At 38.7% G+C, this 22,986-nt stretch overlaps 1 protein-coding gene across 2 annotated transcripts in view; it reads left to right on the top strand.

Annotated features, from left to right (window-relative positions):
- Window positions 1-22,986, top strand: part of LOC141501201 (amino acid transporter heavy chain SLC3A1-like) — a 78,699-nt gene that overhangs the window by 36,638 nt on the left and 19,075 nt on the right. Inside the window, exons 2-5 of one of the 2 annotated variants that reach the window (XM_074204980.1) lie at window positions 13,062-13,594; window positions 19,982-20,161; window positions 20,289-20,443; window positions 21,655-21,780. In XM_074204980.1, the coding sequence (XP_074061081.1) occupies window positions 13,171-13,594; window positions 19,982-20,161; window positions 20,289-20,443; window positions 21,655-21,780 (885 nt within the window). In that variant the 5' untranslated portion in view covers window positions 13,062-13,170. Of the gene's footprint in view, window positions 1-13,057; window positions 13,595-19,981; window positions 20,162-20,288; window positions 20,444-21,654; window positions 21,781-22,986 lie in introns of both variants that reach the window. The other variant, XM_074204969.1, reaches the window with a different exon arrangement.

A 22,986-nucleotide genomic window follows, 5' to 3' on the forward strand; every position in this document is an offset into this window, starting at 1 on the left:
TTAAGAACATTGGGTGACCATAGTCTGACTTTAGTCTGGCCCCAGGGGCAAGTGTATCAGAAATTTCTCAAAGTGAATGTTACCTCCAAATTAAAGAAGCCCTGAGTATAAGCAGTAGACTCCATTCCTGAACCAGATGTTAAACACTCTTTGAACACTGCCCCAGTGCCTCCCACCACAGAAGGTCTGGCCTCTGACCTTCCCTCTTTTTCCTTTGTGACTCTGCTATTGGATTCCCTTTCCCCTAGCTTTCTCCATGTTGGATCCATCTGATCCCAGCTCCATGAGAATTTATCCTTGTTTATCTGTCTATTAGTTATTCCCCTTTTTCTTTTAAATGTCTTTGTTATTCTCCCTCAGCCCAGATTGTAACTGTCTCTTTTTGCTTAATGCTATTGTCTTCTTAGAAACTGACTTTTTTTTAACCTTATTAAACAGCCAAAGCATGATTTCTCCATGTAGCTATTCTTTCTCTCATTAGGGATCAGTAGTTTCCTGCCTTCACTTTAACCTTTCTTTCCCTCAGCTTCTGCTAATCATAGCCTGTCCTTTAGCCTCTCTTTCCCTTTAGCTCACAGCAGTACTGAAACTTACTATGTTGCTGCTTTTCCAAAGAACCTAACTTGTGAACTTTTTGTAATTACTTGTGAACATTCTGTAGAAACCTGAAAAACCGGGGAATTAAAATCTATGGTTTTTCTTACCCTCCTGAGTCAGTCTGGTAATTTCTTTTTTAAAAAATTTTATTCTTTAAGGTAGTGGGGGTTAAGTGACTTGCCCAAGGTCACATAGCTAGGCAGTTACTAAACGTCTGAGACCAGATTTGAACTCAGGTTTTCCTGACTCCAGAGCCGGTGGCTCTATCCACTTTGCCACCTAGCTACACACTATGCCCCCCCCCCCACGATTTCATCACCCAAAGCAAACCACATCTGTCTCTCTTGAATTTCCCCACTCCAGCTGCTCTAGCAGCATGACTTTTTCATTTAAATGAATGTGTGTTTTTCAAAGTTGCCAGTAATCTCTTCAGTGCCAAATGTTTAATCTTATTCCTTCTTGCCATAGTTGATAACTTTGGGGAATACCTGGGTGTTTGGGTTCCACAAGAACATGATGGGAGGATTGTTAGTTTACATTGCAAAGACTAGGGTCTGCCTATATTATTGCCTATGGGCAAGGTACTGAGTTAAAAGTCAAAAGACTTAGCCTCCATCTGATCAAAAACTGATGAGATTGGGGGCAGCTAGATGGCTCAGTGGATAGAGCACTGGCCCTGGAGTCAGGAGGACCTGAATTTCAAATGGGGCCTCAGACAATAATTGCCTGATGTGTGACCTTGGGCAAGCCACTTAACTTCATTGCCTTAATAAATTCAAAAAAATTTTTTTAAATAAAAAAAAACTGATGAGATTGCCCCACTTGTTTTTAAGTTAACCTGGAGTCTTGACTTTCTCCTTTTTGCATGACCTGAGAAATAGCAGTTCTTGCTTATTAGTATAACGAGCAGGGCAAGGGAAATATAAGGGGACCAATGTATCAATTAGATTGTGACCCCAGCCTATGATTGGCATGAAGGAGCAGGAACAAGGCCTTTCAAAGTGCATAAAAGACCTTGCATTTTTGGATTTCCACTCCCCCTCTCCCATCATGAGAGAGGTGTGCCATTTTGTTAAGATATTTTAATAAAAACCGTTTTAATCACTCTGGACTAAGTATTCACAAGCTATTTGTAACAATAACTTTTTTCTAAATTCTCATTTAATATTCTCTCTCTCTCTCTCTCTCTCTCTCTCTCTCTCTCTCTCCCCCTCTCTCTCTCCCCCTCTCTCTCTCTCCCTCTCCCTCCCTCCCTCCCTCCCTCCTCCCCCTTTTCTCTCTTTCCCTCTCTCTCCCGCTCTCTCTCCTCAAATGATTCTCATATCTATTTATTTAACCCTGACTTACCTCCTAAACATTATTTAGATATTGAACATCTCAAATTGAGTGTCCATAGACATCTCAAACTCATTGTTGCCAAAACAGAACTCTAACCTGTTGAGGACATCACCATCCTCCTAGTCATCCAAACACTCAACTTTGGTGACTCCTTACTCTCTCTCATCTCACATAGCCAATCTGTTGCTGTTTTATCATTTTTACCTTCATGTTGTCTTTTGTATATTTTCACTTCTCAATCACTGGTGGTCAAGGTGGTAAGGAGATCATCACCTCATGACTGGATAGCAAGTGACTTCTGATTTGTCTCCCCATCTCAACTTTTTCTCCATTCTATTACTTCCTCCATTTTGCTGCCAAAGTGATGTTCCTAAAGCAGAAATACAATTATGCTGCTCCCCCTCTTCATTAGACTCTAGTGTCTCCCTGTTCCTGGATCAAATAAAGAGTCCTCTATTTGGATTTAAAACTCTTGACAATCTGACCTCTTTTACCTTTCCAATCTTCTTTTACTTTTGTATAGTCTATGGCCTTGTGATACTGTCTTTGATGTTCCTTGTATATGATTCTCTGTCTCCTGGTTTTTGGGCCCCTTTGCTGACTGTTTCTCATGCCTGTAATGCTTTTTCCTGGCCTTGGACTCCTGATTCCTTTTAAGATTCAGCTCAGATCCCATCTCTGTGAGGATCCTGTCCTTCCCACCACCCCCTACAAATAGTGCCTCTATTCTGAGATTATGGTTCATATATATACACCAGGCCATCTTGGTCATTTATAGCTATTTATATGTTTCTCTCCCACTAGAACCTGAACTCATTAAGGCAGGGAAGCACCAAGTCTGACACTGTAAATACTAAATAAATGCTTTTTATTTAATTTAATTCATTTATTCATTTATTTTAGGGTTTTTTTAAGGTTTTTTCCCAAGGCAAATGGGGTTAAGTGGCTTGCCCAAGGCCACAAGCTAGGTAATTATTAAGTGTCTGAGGCCGGATTTGAACTCAGGTACTCCTGACTCCAGGGCCAGTGCTCTAACCACTGTGCCACCTAGCTGCCCCCTAATAAATGCTTTTTAAATGAACGGTCCCCTTCTCTTTCTATAGTGATGGGAGCAAAGTAATAGAAAGATAGAGATGAGGTGAGAACATCAAAGTTGCTTCTGACTTCTTGATTTGCTTTTATGATAACTTCATCCTTCAAAAAAGTAGAATAACTGAAAAGGAAAGTCTAATTTAGATCTTATCCTCATTAGGAAGGAGGGACTGATTGCTCCGGTGGAAATTATGGATATCATGGGGTTATAGTGACTACTCTCTCCTAGAGTTTGTAATAATGAAAGAGGAAATCTGTACTTGGTCTGACATCCCTCTGATTTTGGAAAAAGTTGACTTTAAAGGCTTTGGAGGATAATTTGTAAAATTCACATGGACTAAAATGTATAAGTGGGATGGTAAATGCTCAAGAATGAAATTCTAAAGCGATAAAGGAAAGCAGTTTGTGGAGAAAAAAAATTGAATTTGTCTAAAGAGATCCATGCACTTCATCCTTATCTGTTTTCTTCAGTTTTAAAAAGAAATACACTAGTCCTGGTAAAGATGGCATCATGACAAATTGAAGTCCAGCTTTCTCAAATATATGCCAACAATATGTAAAAATGATATGATAATATATAAAAATTATGAAATTATGAAAAGCATCATTAGGTTCCATCAGCCTCAGTACTACTCTCTTTAGCCTTCCTCCCTTCCCAGCCCCCAAGGTCAGCCAAACACCACAGGTGCTAGGAAAGAGTATAAGCAGGAAAGCCTGGCAAGTGCTCTAATAGGAAGTCTGTAAGAGCACCCTAATTGAGAACACTGAAGCTTCCTAGCACTTGGAGCACAGGAGCCTATGAATTCAAGAACAGGACAAAAGAAGTTCTGATTACTCCATTCAAAGTTTGGGAAGAGATGTCTTTGTCCCAAATCAGTACCTGAGGCTTGAAATACAAGCAAACAGAAAAATTCAACACTATAAAGAAATATGACTTATGATTTTTCCCAGAAGAAAAAAGTAACTTCACAATAAACAGAGTCACAGAGGGAAAAAAATTAGTTTGACTTTACAAATTATAAGAGTGAGGGGCAGCTAGGTGGCAAAGTGGATAGAGCTCCAGCCCTGAAGTCAGGGGACCTGTGTTCAAATCCAGCCTCAGACACTTAATAATTACCTAGCTGTGTGGCCTTGGGCAAGCCACTTAACCCCATTTGCCTTGCAAAAACCTAAAAGAAAAAAAAACTCTTAAGAGTGCCTGGAAGAAATGAGCGCGAAAATGTTTTTTTTAATTTTTAACTGAAAAAATAGAAAATTGTAGGTATCTACTTTTTTTTAGGTCTTTTTTTGCAAGGCAATGGGCTTAAGTGGCTTGCCCAAGGCCACACAACTAGGTAATTATTAAGTGTCTGAGGCTAGATTTGAACTCCAGGGCCAGTGCTCTATCCACTGCGCCACATAGCCACCCCTAGGTATCTACTTTCAAAAACAACTGACCTGGAAAATAGATATAGTAAATGAAATTTAAGAACATTGGTCTCTCTAAAAACCAAAAGCAAAACAAATATCATATTTGAGAAATCATAAATGAAAATTGCCCAAATTTATTAAACCAAAAGGCAAAGTGAAATTAAACTACCAATTGGAAACTCTCAGGAAATGTTAATGCCAAAATCCAGAATTTCTAGGTCAAAGAAAAACACCACAAGCATTTAAAAAAAACTCAAGTACCCAGAAATCAGAATCATGATTTGGCAGCAACTAGTGCTCCCTTAGGTGTAGGCTATATTTGAAGGAGTTGTTTTCTTCAGAGAGCTTTCTTATCTCCTTTTCTGTCTGACCAATTCTGCTTTTTAAGACATTCTTCTCCATCTTGATCTTTTGGACTGCTTTTTTTCCTTTTGACCTAAACTGGTTTCTTTTTTTGGGGGGGGGGGGTTGTAAGGCAAATGGGGTTAAGTGGCTTGCCCAAGGCCACACAGTTAGGTAATTATTAAGTGTCTGAGACCGGATTTGAACCCAGGTAGGTACTCCTGACTCCAGGGCTGGTGCTTTATCCACTATGCCACCTAGCCACCCCCTCTAAACTGGTTTCTAACATGTTAATTTACTTCAGTATTTTTTGTATCTCTTTCACCAAGCTGCTGCCTTGGTTTTCATGATTTTCCTGCATTGCTCTCATTTCTCATCCCAAATTTTTCCTCTACCTCCCATTTTTGATTTTCAAAAATCTCTTTTGAACTATTCCAAAGCCTGAGACCAATTTCTATTTTTCTTGGAGGCTTTGGATGCAGAAGCTTTGACTTTGTCATCTTCTGAGTGCATTTTTTGTTCCTTCATGGGACCAAGTAATTATCTATGGTCACATTCATTTTTTTTTTCTGTCTACTCATTTTCCCTATGACCTGGTTTTAATGTACTTGGCAAGGTTTTGAGTGTTTTTGGGATAGCCCCCCCCCCCCCAAGGACTTCAGTTCCTTCAATGTCTTATGAAGGACTATGACTGCTCTCCTGGCTTATGTTCTGGTCTACAGATGATCACAAGCTCTCCCCTCTGCCTGGAGCTGTGAGGAGGGTCCCTGTTCCACTATGGTAGTATGGGACCCCAGACTACTACCAGGATCTGAGTATGGACTAAGCACCACAGTCTTGTCCCAGAGATAATGGAGAGATCCCGACTGTCTCCCCCCACCCCCACCCCCCTTACTATCCAGGGTTGAGTACTCAGGAAGCAACTGCTGGGTGCCTGCCTTGCTGGATGGTTCCACCGGGCTGAGTCTGTGCTGAGTCCTGAGTTTCACTGGGCTCCTTGCTCACTGTGGTAAGGATTTCCCCCTGATCTTCCAAGTTGTGCTCAGTGATCCCTGGGTTGGGAAATCTGGAAACCACTCTGCTGCCATGAAACCAGGTGCCCTCAGGACCCAGGTGCCCCACAGTCTGTTCCTGGAAGACTGGAGCTCATTTGCTCCAGTGCAGTGGGACTTGGTTGTGCTGCATGCAGCCCTTTCTAACCCTGTGGAACAGAGCCTTCCTGCTGATCTTCCAAGTTATCTTGGACCAGAAAATTGTTTCACTCAGTCTTACTCTGGGTTCTGCTGCTCTAGAATTTGGCTAGTCATAATTTTAAGACTCCACTGAAACCCCATTCTGGAAGAGAGCTTCTGGGAATTCCTGCCTCCATGTTGCCATCTTGACTCCATCTCCCCAGTTACAAATGTTTTAGCCAGGTACTTAAGTTTGTAAAAAATCCATAAATCATTCAAAGAGGTTGAAAAAATGATAAAAGCATTTACTTATCATTTAAGGTTTGCAAATCATTTTTCAAATGTTATCTAATTTTATCCTCACAGCAATCCTGATAGATCAATACTTATTATTGCCATTTAAAGATGAAAAAACTGGGCTGAGAAGTTAGGCTTGCCACATAATTACCAAGTGGTTCAGGGTAGATTTGAATTCAGATCTTCCTGAGACTTAGTGTAGCATTCTATCCACTGACATCTACTTTCCTCCTTTTTCAACAATTATTGAGATTAGAGAAAATTATTCAGTGACTTTGCACAAAGTCTATGATGTTTATATTTCTACCACAGCCAAATGAATACTCTTTCTCTTCCAGGTGTAAGAGCACAGTAGAGGAGATTGTGAAAGGATTCAAAGAATGCCCTTTGATAGCTCTAGTTTGTAAGAGAGAATGAAGTATTTCTAAAGGAAACAGAATTGGGATTTCGTTTGGAATCTGAGGTGAAGGGGAGAAAACTTATAATAATGTTGGAGAATGGAAATGTGTGACTCAAAGAAAATGGAGAAGGAAAAGGGCAATTGTATAAATAACCCCTACCCAAATTCAAGATTCTTCTTAAAGAGAGAATTTGATGCTCTGAAGAGGAAAAAAAAAGTGGTTTATCCTCCAAAGAATGATATAGCAGAGCCGCAGAAGCTGTGGGGTGAGAGATCATGTGGTAAAGGATAGAGGAAGAAGAATAGTAATAATAGAAGAATTACTCAGGGCATTTGAGGTAGATATTTATTGACCTAATAAAAATAGTAGAGAGGTCCATCATCTTTCTGGGGCATAGGTTCCAGACATAACAGAGAATCTCCTAAGAATTATCAAAATATGTGCTCAACTGTCTTAATCTGGCTATTCATAAAGATACAATATTTCCAGCAAGAACTTAAGAAAAAATTAACAACCATTAAGAGACCTTAAGGAAGAAACTGAAGATCCCAGGGGCAGTGTCTATTTTTTTTCTCTCTGTGTTGCCCAGGGAAGAAAATTGATGAAAGGGGAAAAATGATTTCAGAAGTAAACTGACTGAGAAAATTGTGTTTGAACATAGAATTTGGCTTTCAGAAGTATAGCTTATTATACTTGGCCAGGGATGGAATATACCTAACACAGGCTGCTAAGATTGGATTTACTGAGTGTCTGGTAAATCTCACCAAAAAGCTAGGTGGGCAGTGGATAGAGAGCACTGAACCTGGAGTTCAAATGTGAACTCAGATTCTTAGTAACTGTGTGACCCTGGGTAAGTCATTTAATCTCTGTCTACCTCACTGTAAAATAAGGATAATAATAGCACCTCTCCTAATATTGTTGTGATTATCAAATTTGATAATAATTGTAAGTACTTGTATTTGGCACATTGTAGCCATGAATAAAATGCTTGCTCTCTCTCTAAAGAAGAGGGAGGGATAAGACTCCTCAAGTTATATATTATAGAGATTAAACATAAAAGAGGAAGAATAATAACAGATGAAACGCCCAGAAATTCATGGAAGACAAAAAATCTAAGAGGGTCAACTATGAAAGTTATATGCAAATGACCAAAGTGTAGGAAATAAGGGAAACTAAAAGTTCTCAAGCAGAGAGGCAAATTTGGCCTTTTAGGGACCATTGAAATATGATGAAATGAAACCCAAGAGCAAGCCATGACTTTGGAAGGGTATACATTATTTTAAAAAATTTCAAAATATTTATATTTATTTGTTTTTCCAACAACGTGCAACAGTAGTTTTCACCAATTGTTTTTTTTGCAAGGTTTTGAGTTTTACATTTTTCTCTTCCCCCCTTCCCCCCGACAGAAAACAATCTAATAAAGACTCTACACGTGTATTTATACTAAACATAGATCCACATTAATCTTGTTGTAAAAGAAGAATCAAATCCAAATGGAAGGGAAAAAGCAGAAAGAAAAAAATGACATAAGACAAGTTTTAGTAAGCTTTGGTCTGCATTTAAACTCTACAGATCCTTCGCTGGATATGGATGATATTTTCCATCACAAGTCTTTTAGAATTGTCTTTGATTATTGTACTGCTGAAGTCCACCATAGTTGATCATCACCCATTGTTGTTGTTGGTGTATATAATGTTCTTCTGGTTCTGCTCATTTCACTCGGTATAAGTTCATTTAAGTCCTTCCAGGCTTTTCTGAAATCCTGTTCCTCCTGATTTCTTATGGAACAATAGTGTTCCATCACAAATAAATAAAGGGTATACAGGGATTAAATTAAATAAATTAAATTAAATAAAGGGTATACAGTGTATAAAGGGATTAACACGCGGTTCAAAGGGAGTGGAAGTAAATTTTATTAAGAAATTTTACTCCTGAGGTAACCTAGGAACCAGTTGGGGAAGTCTAACAACGAACATTTAAGTGATTCCAACTCTGCCTTTGCCCATATTTAGGGTCCATTCTTTTGCCATTTGGCAAAGGATCACTCTGTTGGTAGCTATTTCACTGTCCACAGGTGTCATACATTTCTGCTTGCTGCTCCCTACCCCAGGCAACCACCCCTGCAATCTGCCTCTTTGCCTGCTGCCTTCTTAGAGCACACATCTTTGCCAGAGTCAGCTTCCTTCTGTCCTGGGGCAGGACAACTGACTACTGAAACCCCAGTTCTGTTGTTCTAAGCTCAGACAAGAGTGTAGAACCTTATTCTGTTGTCATTGCTGTGGTGTCACTCCGCTCCATCATGGCAGGCTTCACTGTGCTTCTTCAAATGTGGTGCCCCTCCCCTCCTGAGGTTGGTAGGAATGCTGGAGACCTGTCTCAGCTCTCCTCTACAGGAGCTAGAAGCTTGAAGGCCAAGTCATTGCCACTGGAGGTCAACCATAAATAATGAAGTTGGATGCTTCCACATTGAATATATTGGGCAACTCCAAAAGATTTTGACCTAACAGGTCCTTGCTAATGCAAGAAATTTGTCCTCCTTCTAGGTGATTCCCACTGAGGGACCCTTTATCTTTTCTTGACATCCTGTCTTGACTGCTCTGGCTATCTCAGACTCCTTATCTTTTCTTGACATCCTGTCTTGACTGCTCTGGTCATCTCAGACTCACAGAGGTGCCCTCAGGACTAAGGGATATTTAGCTCAGGATTCCCCAACCATGCTCAGGAAAAAGACACAAAGCTAAACAAAATGACACAAACCCCAGAGAGGGTCCTCTAGGACAGTACACATTCTCTGTCTGACATGTGTAAGCAATAACCACTTCTGCCAGGATGGGACCAGACGCCTGGACCTTGAGTTTTGCCAGGGCCCCTCACAGAACACTCTAGAGAGAATTGTAGGTCACAGTTGAAGAGTGAGAGTGGGAACTTTAAAAAACCGATGACGTACCTGTCTGTGCTTAGTAGATTAGCTGAGGTACACAGTTGACCCATTTTTCCATATTTCTAATTTCAGAAATATCCTTGGGTTCCTTTAGAGAATTAACCATTGACTTTTTAAGTGCCTCCCCCATTTTGACTTGCACCAAAGAATCAAAGTAAGTCTATATGGTTCAATTCTGGTTGATCTCTCCAATAACAGCAACACAATAATAATAGAAGACAAAATGAAAAACCTCAAAAATTTCTTTAATATGTTGTTAGAATATCTTAAAATCTGCCTGGGATAGTTCGCATTCCATCATTGTTGGGATTCCTCATGTACCCTTCAACTGAGGACTGTTTGTTCAGTTACATTATCATGTACAAAAAATCCATTAAAGATCAAATAATTCTTTCCTTGCTCATAAACAAATATGACTGCCTTAAAACTGGACATGACCTTTTAGGCCTCCAAGAGATATTGATGACCATTAATGATACAAAGGCATCCATTTCTAGCAAGGGGAATACACACATCATTCTATTGAAGAAAGTATTCCCCAGAATCTTAATTTAGCTTAAAACTTCACTAAAACTTTTGGGACACTCTGTATTTGTCCTTTTTTTTTTAGTGAGGGGGAAGAAATCATTCTCAATTCCATTTAGTTAAATTGAATTCAATTTAGTGAAGGGATCTGGACAATTTAGTGAAGGCTAGGACAAAATACTGATGTTTTAGACAGCTTAACACAGTTCTCTTTAAGGAGACAGAGTTCTTAAGGACATAAAACATGTTCATATCTGTCATCCACTCTTCCATCTCCTGGTTGTTTCATGAACAAACCACTCCCATCTCTTGACTCTGGACTTATTCTCTGGCCATCTCCCATGCCTGGACTTCTCTCCTTCCTCAGCTCTACCTTCCAGGTTCCATTGTGTCCCAACTAAAATCCCTTAATTCTACTATCAGCTCTCTGTTGTTTCCTCTTTATCCTATAGATAACTTGCTTTGTATTTATATTTTTGCATGTCATCTCATTAGATTGTGAGCTCTTTAGGAACAAGGATTGTCTTACCTTTTTTTTAATCAACGGGGTACTTAGCATACACAATGTCTGCTTTGTAGTAGGTGCTTAATAAATGTTTGGGGGCAACTAGGTAAAGTTTTGAGCCTGGAATCAGGAAGCCTCAGACATTAGTTGTTCTTCATCCTATTTGCCTTAGTTTCCTCATCTGTAAAATGAGGTGGAGAAATGACAAACCACTCCAGGATCTTTGCTCAAACTGAGGTCATGGAGAGCTGGACCGGATTGAATGACATCACCACAACAGCACTCATCTAAAACTTCATCAACCTTCAGTGTTCTCTAGCCCTTTAACCAGAACCTGCCCCTCTCTGAGAGCCTCATGGTGGGGTAAGGGAATACAAAACCTTTTCCACATGAGAGGGCTATGAGGGACTGTCCCCATCTTCTGTGGGGGTTGGGTAGATACTGAGTATGTGGTCAGAAAGCAGGCCACCTCCTAATAATGCCATCCCTTGGTCCTGTTTATGGTTGCTGGTTTTTTTATACCAGCAGCAATGTTGAGAGACAGAGAGAGAAAGAGAGGACACAGACAGACAGACAGAGACAGAGACAGACAGTGAGAGAGAAAGAGACAGAGACAGAGAGTAGGAGGAGGGCCATGGTTGGCCCTTATGTAGCCCAGAGGGGAAGGAAAAGACAAAGGTGCAGCACAGAGTACACTGTGGCTAAGTAATCTCTCCTCCTTGCTCCTATTTCCAGGGCTGGCAGGGTTAGTGGGTCTGGATTATACTTGTCTGTCTCTAGCTCACCTTAAGTCTGAGGCCTGTCACTTGCCCTCAGCACTTTAGCCCATCTGCTAAAACAGGTTCCTGGGGAGTGGTCTCTGTGTAAGCTACAACTTTCTTGTAGTCACAGGTGAAGGTGGTCACCAAAGGTAGATGAACAGGCCTTCACACCACAGAGGCTAGTCCTCCCTCATCACTCCATACACCATACATAAGCAACAATGCTTATCTATCACACATCAGTTCTATTTAGGCTATGTCCTCTTTTAGGGATTTAGCACTTTTTTGGTCCTTAAAAAGAGGGGTAACCCTTATCTTACTGTCATGTTCCTGTTACCAAATGATGGTTACACAAAAGACAATAGGAATAGCTTTATATCAATGTAAATTACAAATAGAAATAGGGCAGTTTTATAGATATTAGGTTAGATAATAGAATATATCAGAACAAATAAGCTCTAAGATTTGGGATCAAGATAGAATCTCATCTCTTCTAAGGAGAAAGCAACTCACTCAGGAAGTCCATTCCTAGTAATCTCTAGGTTTGTATAAGCTGCAAATCAAAGGACTTATTGGAAGCTGGTTTTTCCACATGTCTGTGGCTATAGGGAGATTTCCTGTCTGATATTCAAGCTTGCCTTCTCTTTTTCTATTGAATTTTTTCTACTTCTCTTAGTAGACCCTCCAAAAAGTAAGAAGTTTTTACTTTACCTCTGCAAATAAATAGCACAAGAGGATGAGAGGATTCATGTCTTCTCTCCCCTCTCTTCCCCCCACCCCCACACCCCAGGCAAATAGAGTAATGCACCCACTCCCCTTCTGGAAACTGCTGAATCTGCCTCAGGTGGGTTGGATGCTGTATATGTACTCACTTTTCTCCAGTCTATGAATGATCATAGCTACAGGCAACAGCAGTGAAACTGGAAGAAAGAAAAATAAAGGAAGAAAGGAAAGAAGGAAAGGAAAGGAAAAAGAGAAGGGAAGGAGAAAGGAAAGGAAGGGGGGAAGGGAAGGGAGGGAAAGGAAAGGAAGGAAGCAAAAGAAAATTAAAAAAAAGGAAAAAAATTGCCCATAATCTCCCACAGAGTAATAATGGATAGAGCACCAGCCCTGGAGTCAGGAGGATTAAGTACAAATTCAACCTCAAACACTTATTAATTGCCTACCTGTGTGACCTCCAGCAAGTCATTTAATCCCATTGCCATAAATAAAAAAAATTAAATAAAAACTATCTGAGTAATTCATTTCTGTTAGTGCTTTTAAATAAATGACATACACCATAAATCATTGTTTTCAAGGAAAACATACCATTTTTAGATAATTAGCATATTTTTAAGGGCAGAAAATGTCAGCATTTTCTACTTACCAATGATTAAACAACTCTTAAGGAAAAACAAAATGTTCCATTAGGAAATAAGGCATACTTCATCAGCACAGGAGGAAGTAGTTGCTGGCATATACATACACCCATACAATTAACACAACATAATTATACAATATGTAACAAAATGGGCAAAATAATACAATTTGGTGTACTTATGTCCCTTTTTTCCCCCCTTAAAACTTAATGCTTTAGTTCCCCCCCCCTCCCCCTTGTACTTATATGGAAAGTGAAGTCTTTTTTTTTTTAATCCCCTTTACCTTTACCCTTTCTTTCCTGGTTGAACTTTGACCAGCTAGGTTTATTTATAAACCATACCAAGCTAATTACACCAAGAACCATTTCACTAAGCAAGATACTTTTTCAAGATATTTTTGCAAGGAGAGTTCCCTGAAAGAAGCAGCAAACATGGCTGATGATGAAAGTAAGAAGGACTCTATCAGAATGAGTATGAAGGGTCACACTAACAATGGATTTGTGCAAAACGAGGCAGTCACCGAAGGAGAAACTGATGGCAGCAACCAGGCAGATCCACTGAAGACAAGTACTATAGACATCCATCCTCAAGAGCTGGACCCTACAACTATCAAGCCCTATGCGGGGATGCCCAAAGAAGTCCTGCTTCTGTACTCTAGCCAAGCAAGGTACAGAGTCACTCGAGAGGTCCTGTTCTGGCTCATCATTGCGGCTGTGCTTGTGCTCATAAGTTCAACCACTGCAATTATTATTCTTTCTCCAAAGTGTCTTGACTGGTGGCAAGCCAGTCCTATATACCAGATCTACCCACGTTCTTTTAAGGACAGCAACCAGGATGGCAATGGTGATCTGAAAGGTTAGTGCCCATAAATATTTGTTAGAACTAATGAAGAAAGGAAAGATGTGCTTTGGTTTTTGTTCCCTCTAATACTCTAGAAATTCGTTATGCCTGTGACTGCTGGGATGGTCAAGATTCTTCTTCCTTAATGATGAAAAAAAAAATCACTAAGTATATTTGTCTCTTTAACAAAATAGCATTTCATTTGGTTAATGAAAAACATTAGTCTTTTGAAGCTTTGAGTCAAAGACAAGTAAAATAAAGCTTAGAGGTTTGTAACGCAAATTGACAGATGGTTTCTATCCCTTGTGACTTTAATTTGGTAATTCATAACTTCTTATATCTCTTCAATTTATATCTATGTCATACAGTAATTTTTTACAGTTGTCCCTTGCTGACTAACCCTGTCTATCCTGTATCCTTCTTCCCCTACCCCCCACCTTCTTCCCACACAGATTTCCTTCACTCATCTGTACAAGTAAGCTGAAACTTGTAGTCTTTCATTTATGATTTGAAGAGGGATGATAAAATCAGAAAATTATTTATTAAATGTTAGTATTTAGTTTTAACCTTAATATCACTGGTATTATATAAAATAGAGAGTTGGGGAAAATAAAGGGCATAAATGCAGTCTGGTCTAGCATAGAGCTCTGGATTTGCATTCAGGAGAGAGCCCAGCTCCTCTCCTCACCACCTTATACGTTTGTGTCTCAATTTCCTCATCTATACAATAAGAAAAGGTTCAAATTAGATGACTTCTATGGTCCTTTTCATCCTTAGATTGCTAATATCCTAACATTACCATGTTCCCACCCTAGGCCAAAGACTGCTGGAACTGTTGCAGATGGGATTATGGGGACACCTTTAGGAATTCATTCCCAAAGAATTACAGTGATTCACTTTACATCTAAGGAACAAGAAAGAAATAGAGAGGAGGGGTGCTAATTTTTCTTGCTTGGCTAAAAACACGAGTTTTATCTAGAAAAACTAGTAAAACTGACTTTAAAATATTAAAAACAAAACTGGTTTATGTTATCATATAATTGCATGTGCTGGGACTGAATGAATGAATGAATGAATGAATCTTTTGTTACTATGTCCAAAGGCTATACAAAATAGAGCTCTAAAACCAAGAACCAACAGAGACAAAGACATCTTAAGAAAAGCATCTGGATGGGACAGATTAAGAAGATATTTTGATAATCAATATATCAAGCTTATTAGTAATTTCATGAAAGGAATAAATCAGGTTGTTTCAGTGGTAGCCTCTAAAATAAACTGCAGAAACTTGACATGGTATCATGACATGTATGTTTGTTGGACATCCCAATTAGCACATTTTGGAATTAAAGTACTGGAGAGGAGAATGAAGCTTCTCCTCCCAAGGAATTTATTGTATGGCTCCAGATACAGCAGTGGGCAGAAGAAAAGCTTTAGGGAAAATTCTCTGGTTTACTTGAGGGAGAGCAAATAATATTCTATGATTTCTTTTAAAAGGAAGTCTGATTGGGAAAGGGAAAGGAGGGAGGGCTGTGCTTGTTTTGCTCCAGATATCTGACTTCCTTAGTATTCAGAACTCCAAGTGTGAAAACTCTTTCTATGGACAGGTACTAATGCATCTGCTGAGAGTAGAGCCCTGGGTCTGGGGACCTGCGGGCCAATTTGAGCTCTGATAGTTGCTAGCTGCATTACCCTCCACAGGTCTCATCACCCTGGGGTGCCCTTCGTTTTCCCAATTGTAAAGTAGAGCTAATGACAGCATCTGCCTCCCAGATTGCTGGGAGAATTAAACCTGGGGCTTAATAAGTACTCATTCTCTCTTCTCCTTGGTTAGGGTCTCACCACTTGAAGCCAGAAGACCCCAGGGCTTCTGCTACATAGCCAGTGTAATGGTTACAACACATCAAATAGAGACACAGCTTTTTAAATAGCAATTTGTAGACCAGGATGGGTTTCTCACCCATTTACCTCTTAATTCTGACATTTCTGTGAGGTCTGGAAAGTCCTAAGATTATTATGTGCATTTTTTTTTTTTTTTTAGATTTTTGCAAGGCCACACAGCTAGGTAATTATTAAGTGTCTGAAGCCAGATTTGAACTCAAGTATTCCTGACTCCAGGGGCCAGTGCTCTATCACTGTCCCACCTAGCCATCCCTATTATGTGTATTTAATACTAATGAATGAAAGAACTCACTTCATTCCAATAAACATTTTTAAAGCTCCTATTATGGTGTGCCCAGCTTAAAGACGATATAATATATGGATTGGTGGTTCACATAGGAGAGAAGGAATCTAATAAATGATAATTAAAAGTCTTCAGAACTCAGATCTGTATGAAGTATCTATAGAGTACTATGCTGATATTATCTCTTTCTATCCTCACAATGACCCTAGAGGATAGGTTGTCCACATTTTACAGATGAGGAAATTGGGGCAGATAGAAGTTTAAGTGACTTATCCAAGGTCATGCATTTAGTCTTTATCTGAGGCTGGTCTTGAACTCAGGTTTTCTTGACTCTATCACCTCCTCCTCTTCTAAGAGGGATCAGGAGACACCTGAACTGAGACTTAGAAGAAGTCAAACATTCAGGGTGACAGAGCTTCCAAGCATTGGGGGGGGGTGGCATGTGATAGATGAAAAACCGAGGTCAGGAACCTGCAAGTTGGCCAGATGGAGAACTTGCACGTGTGAAGCTTTTGTTAAAGTGCTTGCTTTATGCTAGACCCTGGGGATACAGACTCCAAAATGAACCAATCAGTGCCTGGCCTTGTGGAGTTTACATTCTCTAGGTTGAAGCCAAAACCTTTAAATAGATATCAATTCTGTACAAAGTAAAGAGAAGGGACCAATGCGGGCAGGGTGGGGATGAGGGGAGGGATTGGCTTCTGGAGGATCAGGAAAGACCTCCTGTGGGGGTGTAGACCTTGAGATGAGAACTGAATGCCACTAGGGACCCACAGGGAGCAAGGAGGGTGTTCTGGCTATGACAGATGGCCCACACAAAGACACAGAGTCAAGAGGTGGAATGTGGAGGCACAGTGGCTGGGTCATTGGGCTGGGATGTAGAATGTGTGAGGGAGAGGAAAGGCATAGGGGAGCCATCTCAAACCACCAAAGTTAATGTTTTATCCTCAAGCCATTAGGGAATCCCCAAAACCTCATGAACTGGAGAGTGACTGGTCAGACCTTTGGGAATCTCACTTTGGGAACTGTGAGGAGGATGGTTTGGGGGAACAAAGACTTCAAAGAGTTAGGAATTCAATTAGGAGCCTATTTGAGTAGTCCAGGCAAGAGCTAATGAGTGTTGATCATTGGGTGGTGTCATTGTGATCAAAGAGAAGGGGTTAGAGGTGAGACATGCTGTTCAGGTAGAACTGATAAAACTTGGTATGCAATTGGATGTAAATATCTCACATTTCTATGATGCTGAGGCCCTTATAAATACCTTTCCCTTTAGCAGAGTTGTAAAGTCAGCAATGGGAGTCTCAGAGCAAAAGAGTTAATAAAATACTAATAATAGTAAGATAATAATAATAATGAAGAAATAATAAAAAGATATTTCAGAAAGGATTTGCATTGACTTTACATTATATAGAACACAAAAGACTGACTATATATGTGTGTATATGTATATGTATAATATATATACATACTTATTTTTGTAATTATCAGTAGCTCTAGCCATTTCATATATAATCCAACAACTGCTCAGCTGCTATTCCTGAAACCTGGATCTAGTCATCTCATTTCTGTTGCTCTATCACCTATCTTTCCAGACTGACTTCATATCCTTTCCCCTTGGAGGACTCAGTGTCCCAGTCACACTGTTTCCTTCCTATAGTCCCCTTTCTGCTCAACACCTTTTACCCCTTGGGACCATGGCTCCCTTCAATCAATTTATTCAATCAATTTTGCTCTAATGATTATTTTGAAAATACAGATTTGTTCGAAAACACTTTGATAACATTAGTGTACAATTTACACTTAATGGTAATTATACTCCATCCTATCCAAGAAGAGAAATGGTGGCCCTTCATGAAAACATGCAAGTTGTACTCCATCCCACAGGCAGACTTCAGGGCTTTGTCAAGTTCATGCACCACATTATTTCCTATATATCTTCTGGTATAGTAAGAACCATGGTCCTAGGAAGTCTGGACATTGGGGGTAAATAGCAGCCTGAGACAGGATACTGGCTACTATTATTGTCATATTTATGTATTTCTTAATCATTTAACATATCGAAATGTGCTGCTATTTTGATTAGGTTCTCATCTATTGTGTGTGTGTCATGGCACTGGCAGTATTTTAAAGTGCTATGCTCCTAACCCTATTTTTTACTATAAGCATTGTGGATTTTATTATGCAATTTTTATTTTTTGACTCCCAGTACTCAATCCATTGTGCCTCCTAGCTGCTCCCATAATTTTTATTTTTAACACATGTCCAGTTATAACTGACTGTACTTTGTGTCTGTATGTGTGTGTGTGTGTGTGTGTGTGTGCAGCACTTTGCAAACATTAAACAGAATAAAGTACCAAAGTTTTCTCCTAAAACAAAAAAAACCTTACATTTACCTCCTCCCTCATTTATTTCTTTACTCTCCAAATCTCTTGAAAAACTATCCATTCTTCAACACTTTTATAGTCACCTCAACTGGACTCAATCCCTCCTTTCCTACCCCTTCAGGATTTTGTGTCTTAGGATCCTAGATCTAGAACTGAAAGTCACTTAAATGGAAAGTCACTTAACCTCGTTAATTTGCCCAATAATTTAGAGGTATGAATTAATGAATGATATATTTATTAAGTGGTTAATAAGTGTTATGGATATAATTGGAAAAGGGAAACAGTCCTTGCTGTCACAGAACTGTCATTCTAATGGGGGAGATATTGGGTAAGTACTAAAGGCAGACTTTGAATCTAGTTCATCTGAGGTCAAATAAAGACCTCTTATTCTAACACCCAACTCTCCTTGTGTTATTATTTGAGAAAGACTTACATCCCTTACTACAGAAGAGTTTTGAAGACTGGAACTATTTTATGTGACATTGTATTTACACAATAAATTTATTTGTTGAGTTAGTAAATAAGCAAATAAAGTGAGAAGCACAGAGTCCAAGTGAACAAAAAAAGTTCCCTTAAAACCGAAGAAACTACATTCTTTACAATGTAACGTATATTCAGTCCTGGAAAAAAATCAGTCCTGTGTGTTATTCCTAATGGTATAGTGTAGTAAGAAAGAGCAATGAATAAATCAGAACATCTTTGTTCTAGACTTGGTTTTGTCATTAACCAGGTGTATGACTCTGGGCAGGCTCTTTTGGAATGCTCCCTTCTTCTCAGACTGACTGAACCATTCACCAATTGCCTTCTAGTCATTGGGACATCAATTTAGGAGAACATGCTTTTATTCCAAGGTTTTCCAACATATTGGTTCTCATCCTTAGATTATTATATCAGTATTCTTAAAGCATATTCTGTGGTCATGAGCACCAATTAAATATTTCCTTTTTTACAAAATAAAATTTTTGCAATAAAATTTACAGCACTTTTAGAAAAAATTGGATTAGGAGCACAGTACTTTATGCACATTAAGATATTGTCAGTGATAAATACACGCAAAAAGATTATTAAAAAATTCTTTTGTGAATGAAGCAAAAAGATCTTTTAAAAATTATTTTATGATGTCAGATTATACTATTGAGTAAATGGAAAACATTTACTCAATCGTTCATTCATTTGGCAACCATGTGTGTAGTTCCAGAACAGGAAACTGAGACATAGAGGGGCCAAATGACTTGGAGAAGGTAATAAAGTCATAAGAGATTTAAATAAAGAAATCAAGTCTCTGAGTCTAGATTTGGGCTGCTGCCTTAAAGATGAAACACAAGTGTCTAAGCAATTTATGTGTATCCTTGAGCATTAACAGGTCACTTGATTTTCTTGAACCTCAACTTTTCCATTGAAAAGTTCTTTATTATTTTTGGGAATGTAAATTTCTAATTTAAGGGTCAACTGATTATAGAACAGAACAAGTGAATCTTGATATTTAAGATAAAATGATGTGAATGAAGCTGCAAATGTTTCTGTCAACAACATATACATCATTTCTAATAAGTACTTTAAACTTATTTTTTATTCCCCTTTTAAAGATGGCATAAATCAGGGTGTTCTAGGTGGCGCAGTGGGTAGAGCACAGACCCTGGAGTCAGGAGTACCTGAATTCAAATCCAGCCTCAGACACTTAATAATTACCTAGCTGTGTGGTCTTGGGCAAGCCACTTAACACCATTTGCCTTGCAGGGAAAAAAAAAAAACCAAACTTAAAAAAAATAGTATAAATCATGTTTAAAAACAATGAACCTAATGTTTCTTTTTTCTTAATATTTTTCTTCAATTTAGGTATACAAGAGAAACTTGATCATATCATAAGTTTAAACATAAAGAATGTGTGGATTACTTCTTTTTATAAATCATCTGTTAAAGATTTCCGATATGGTGTTGAAGATTTCCGAGAAATTGATCCCATTTTTGGAACAATGAGAGAATTTGAGAATCTAGTTGCAGTTATGCATGATAAAGGTAACAGAGAAGGCAGGGAAAGAGTACTTTTAAGTGCTTTAAATCTTTCAATTCTATATTTTTCTTGAATTATGTATTTAATTTTCATAATATGTATCTTCTAACATTTTCACTCATTATTTCTAAGGTTTGAAGATAATAATGGATTTCATACCAAATCACACAAGTGATAAACATAGCTGGTTTCAACTGAGTCGGAATAGGACGGGAAAATATACAGATTATTACATTTGGCATAATTGTACACATGTAGGTGGCAAAACCACACCACTCAACAACTGGGTAAGTGTATTGCTTTCCTTCCTTTTTGTGAATGAAGCAAATCTTTCATTTTGTTTAAATCACTAAACTATTACAAATCTGATAACTTATAGCCTTTTTTGAACAAATGTACAAAATTTAATACAGCTAGATTTTTCAAAATAGGATAAAACCTTCATAGAAAAACAGAACCAGGGTGGCTAGGTGGCGCAGTGGATAAAGCACCGGCCCTGGAGTCAGAAGTACCTGGGTTCAAATCCAGTCTCAGACACTTAATAATTACCTAGCTGTGTGGCCTTGGGCAAGCCACTTAACCCCATTTGCCTTGCAAAAACCTAAAAAACAGAACCTAGAGGCATGAGCTGAATTAATGCCATATAGAATCCTAGTTACTTATGTCCTGATATGTAGACTTCAGCAAAATTGGAGGTCAAAATAGGCAATGACAGATAATAAAATGTAGGAGTGAGGTCTTGTAATTGCATATGTAATTGCATAATTCTACTTGCATATGAAGAAGTCAGCAGAAATAGTAAACTTTCCTGGCACATAGACTTCCTCATTACCTTTGTACCTGGTTACTTTTCATAAAAACATAAAACCCAACAGAAACATGTAATTGGATGTCACCAGAAATTAGGATGGAGTAACTCCCAGAGAGATCTCAGATCTGAGCAGAGGAGTGACTATATTCCTGCATCCTCTGCCTGGGAAATAACATCCTCAGAGTTGAGGTCTTGAGAGAATCAAAGAGAAGACAGTGCCATTCACATAGTAGTAGCCTCATATATATTATTGCATTTTATTGTTATCATTCCGGAAGGCAATCTCTAGGGAATCTCTACATATCCTTGCCTTGTTCAGTTTTTTTGTCCAAAATTTGGATGTTGATACAAAATAAGTTTCTGGAAATTATTTCATGTCAGATATGCTGCTTTTGTTGAAATTTTTCCTTTCCACCCATACATGATGGTATTTTAAGTGACTTTTATGAAGAGTAAGTGAGATGAAACATTCTTTTAACTGACCTTCCCAAACATGCAAGCCCAAAACTTACTTGATAAAACTGAAGATATTTTAGTGAAGTTAATTTATCAAAGTACTTTTCATAAAAAGAAAATGCTTAGAAATTTGTGAAAGATTGGAGTTGGGGAACAGTTTCCTTTTCATTATTGACTCTGATGTCATCTGCATTATATTAAACAGCCAATGGCTTCTTCTTTATTTGATAGTTGAGTGTCTATGGAAACTCTAGTTGGCAGTATGATGAAGTGCGAAAACAATGTTATTTTCACCAGTTTATGAAAGAACAGCCTGATTTAAATTTCCGTAATCCTGATGTCCAGGAGGAAATAAAAGTGAGTAGCTGCACCCATTTAAACTTCTATTTTCAAACCCATTTAAGCACTTCTTTTGTTGAACCAGTTGTGTAAAATCAGATCACAGAAAGAATGTGTTTGGTATAAATACCTGTGGCTTTTTCCTACCTCCCTGACACAATGGAAAGCTGAAATGTGAAGACATTAATGACTCCTCCCTCTCCCCAAACTGACTCACTTTCCCAGAGCTACTGGCAAGACTTTGTGAGGAACAAGGTAAGAAGTTTAAATGTTATTTGACTATAATTCTGGTATCGAATTTCCAATGGTTTCAGTCAACATGTCTACTAAGTTGACACTTCTGAATACCTACCCCTAAATTCAGAGAGGTGTAACCCTAGGCAAATCATTTAACCTCAGTTTCTATTATATCATCCATCTCTAAAGTGAGGATAATAATAGTACCTACCTGACAGTGTTATTGTGAATTGATGAGATAACACATAAAATGCTTTGCAAATCTTAAAGTGTTATATAAATGCTGGCTGTTATTAATATTATTATTATTAATGTCTTTCCTGAGACTGGTTCTGATTGGATGTGGGGATAGTAAAGAGTCACAGATGACTCTCTGGGGGTTACAAACCTCAGCAAATGGGGGATGCCCTCAACAGAAATAGAAATTTTTGGAAGAAGGATGAGTTTAGGGGAGAAGATTATGAATTCAGTTGGTGAACTTCCCACAGAGCATCTCTACTTGGATAATAGGATGATTCCAAAATAGCATCATAGGTGAAAGGGTCTTTAGAGATCTTGTAGTCTGGGGATCTAGAGGTAAACAAGGTGGCTTTGGGGGCCACTGTCACCTTCCTAATAAGATGAAAATATAGTAGAACCCAGATGACATCTTAGTCTCAGTGGGTCAATTGGTAAACACTTAGAAGGCATCTACTATGTTATGTTAAAACAATCTAATGGGGAAGACAACAAGCAACCAAATATGAATAAGCTATAGATAAAATAAATGGAAATAATTAACTGAGGGAAGGCACTGGAATGAAGAAGGAGGGATGGAAAGGCATCTTGCAGAAGGTGGTGTATTCTAGTTGAGTGTTAAAGGGAGCCAGGGCAAACAGGAGGCAGAGATGAAGAGGGAGAGGCATGGCAGCAGCCAGAGATAATGCTTGGAGCCAAGGGTCAAGGAGATCATTGTCACTAGATTGAAGAGTAGATGTAATAAAAATA

The sequence above is a fragment of the Macrotis lagotis genome, chromosome 1 (assembly GCF_037893015.1).
Source record: "Macrotis lagotis isolate mMagLag1 chromosome 1, bilby.v1.9.chrom.fasta, whole genome shotgun sequence".
Taxonomy (NCBI): domain Eukaryota; kingdom Metazoa; phylum Chordata; class Mammalia; order Peramelemorphia; family Peramelidae; genus Macrotis; species Macrotis lagotis.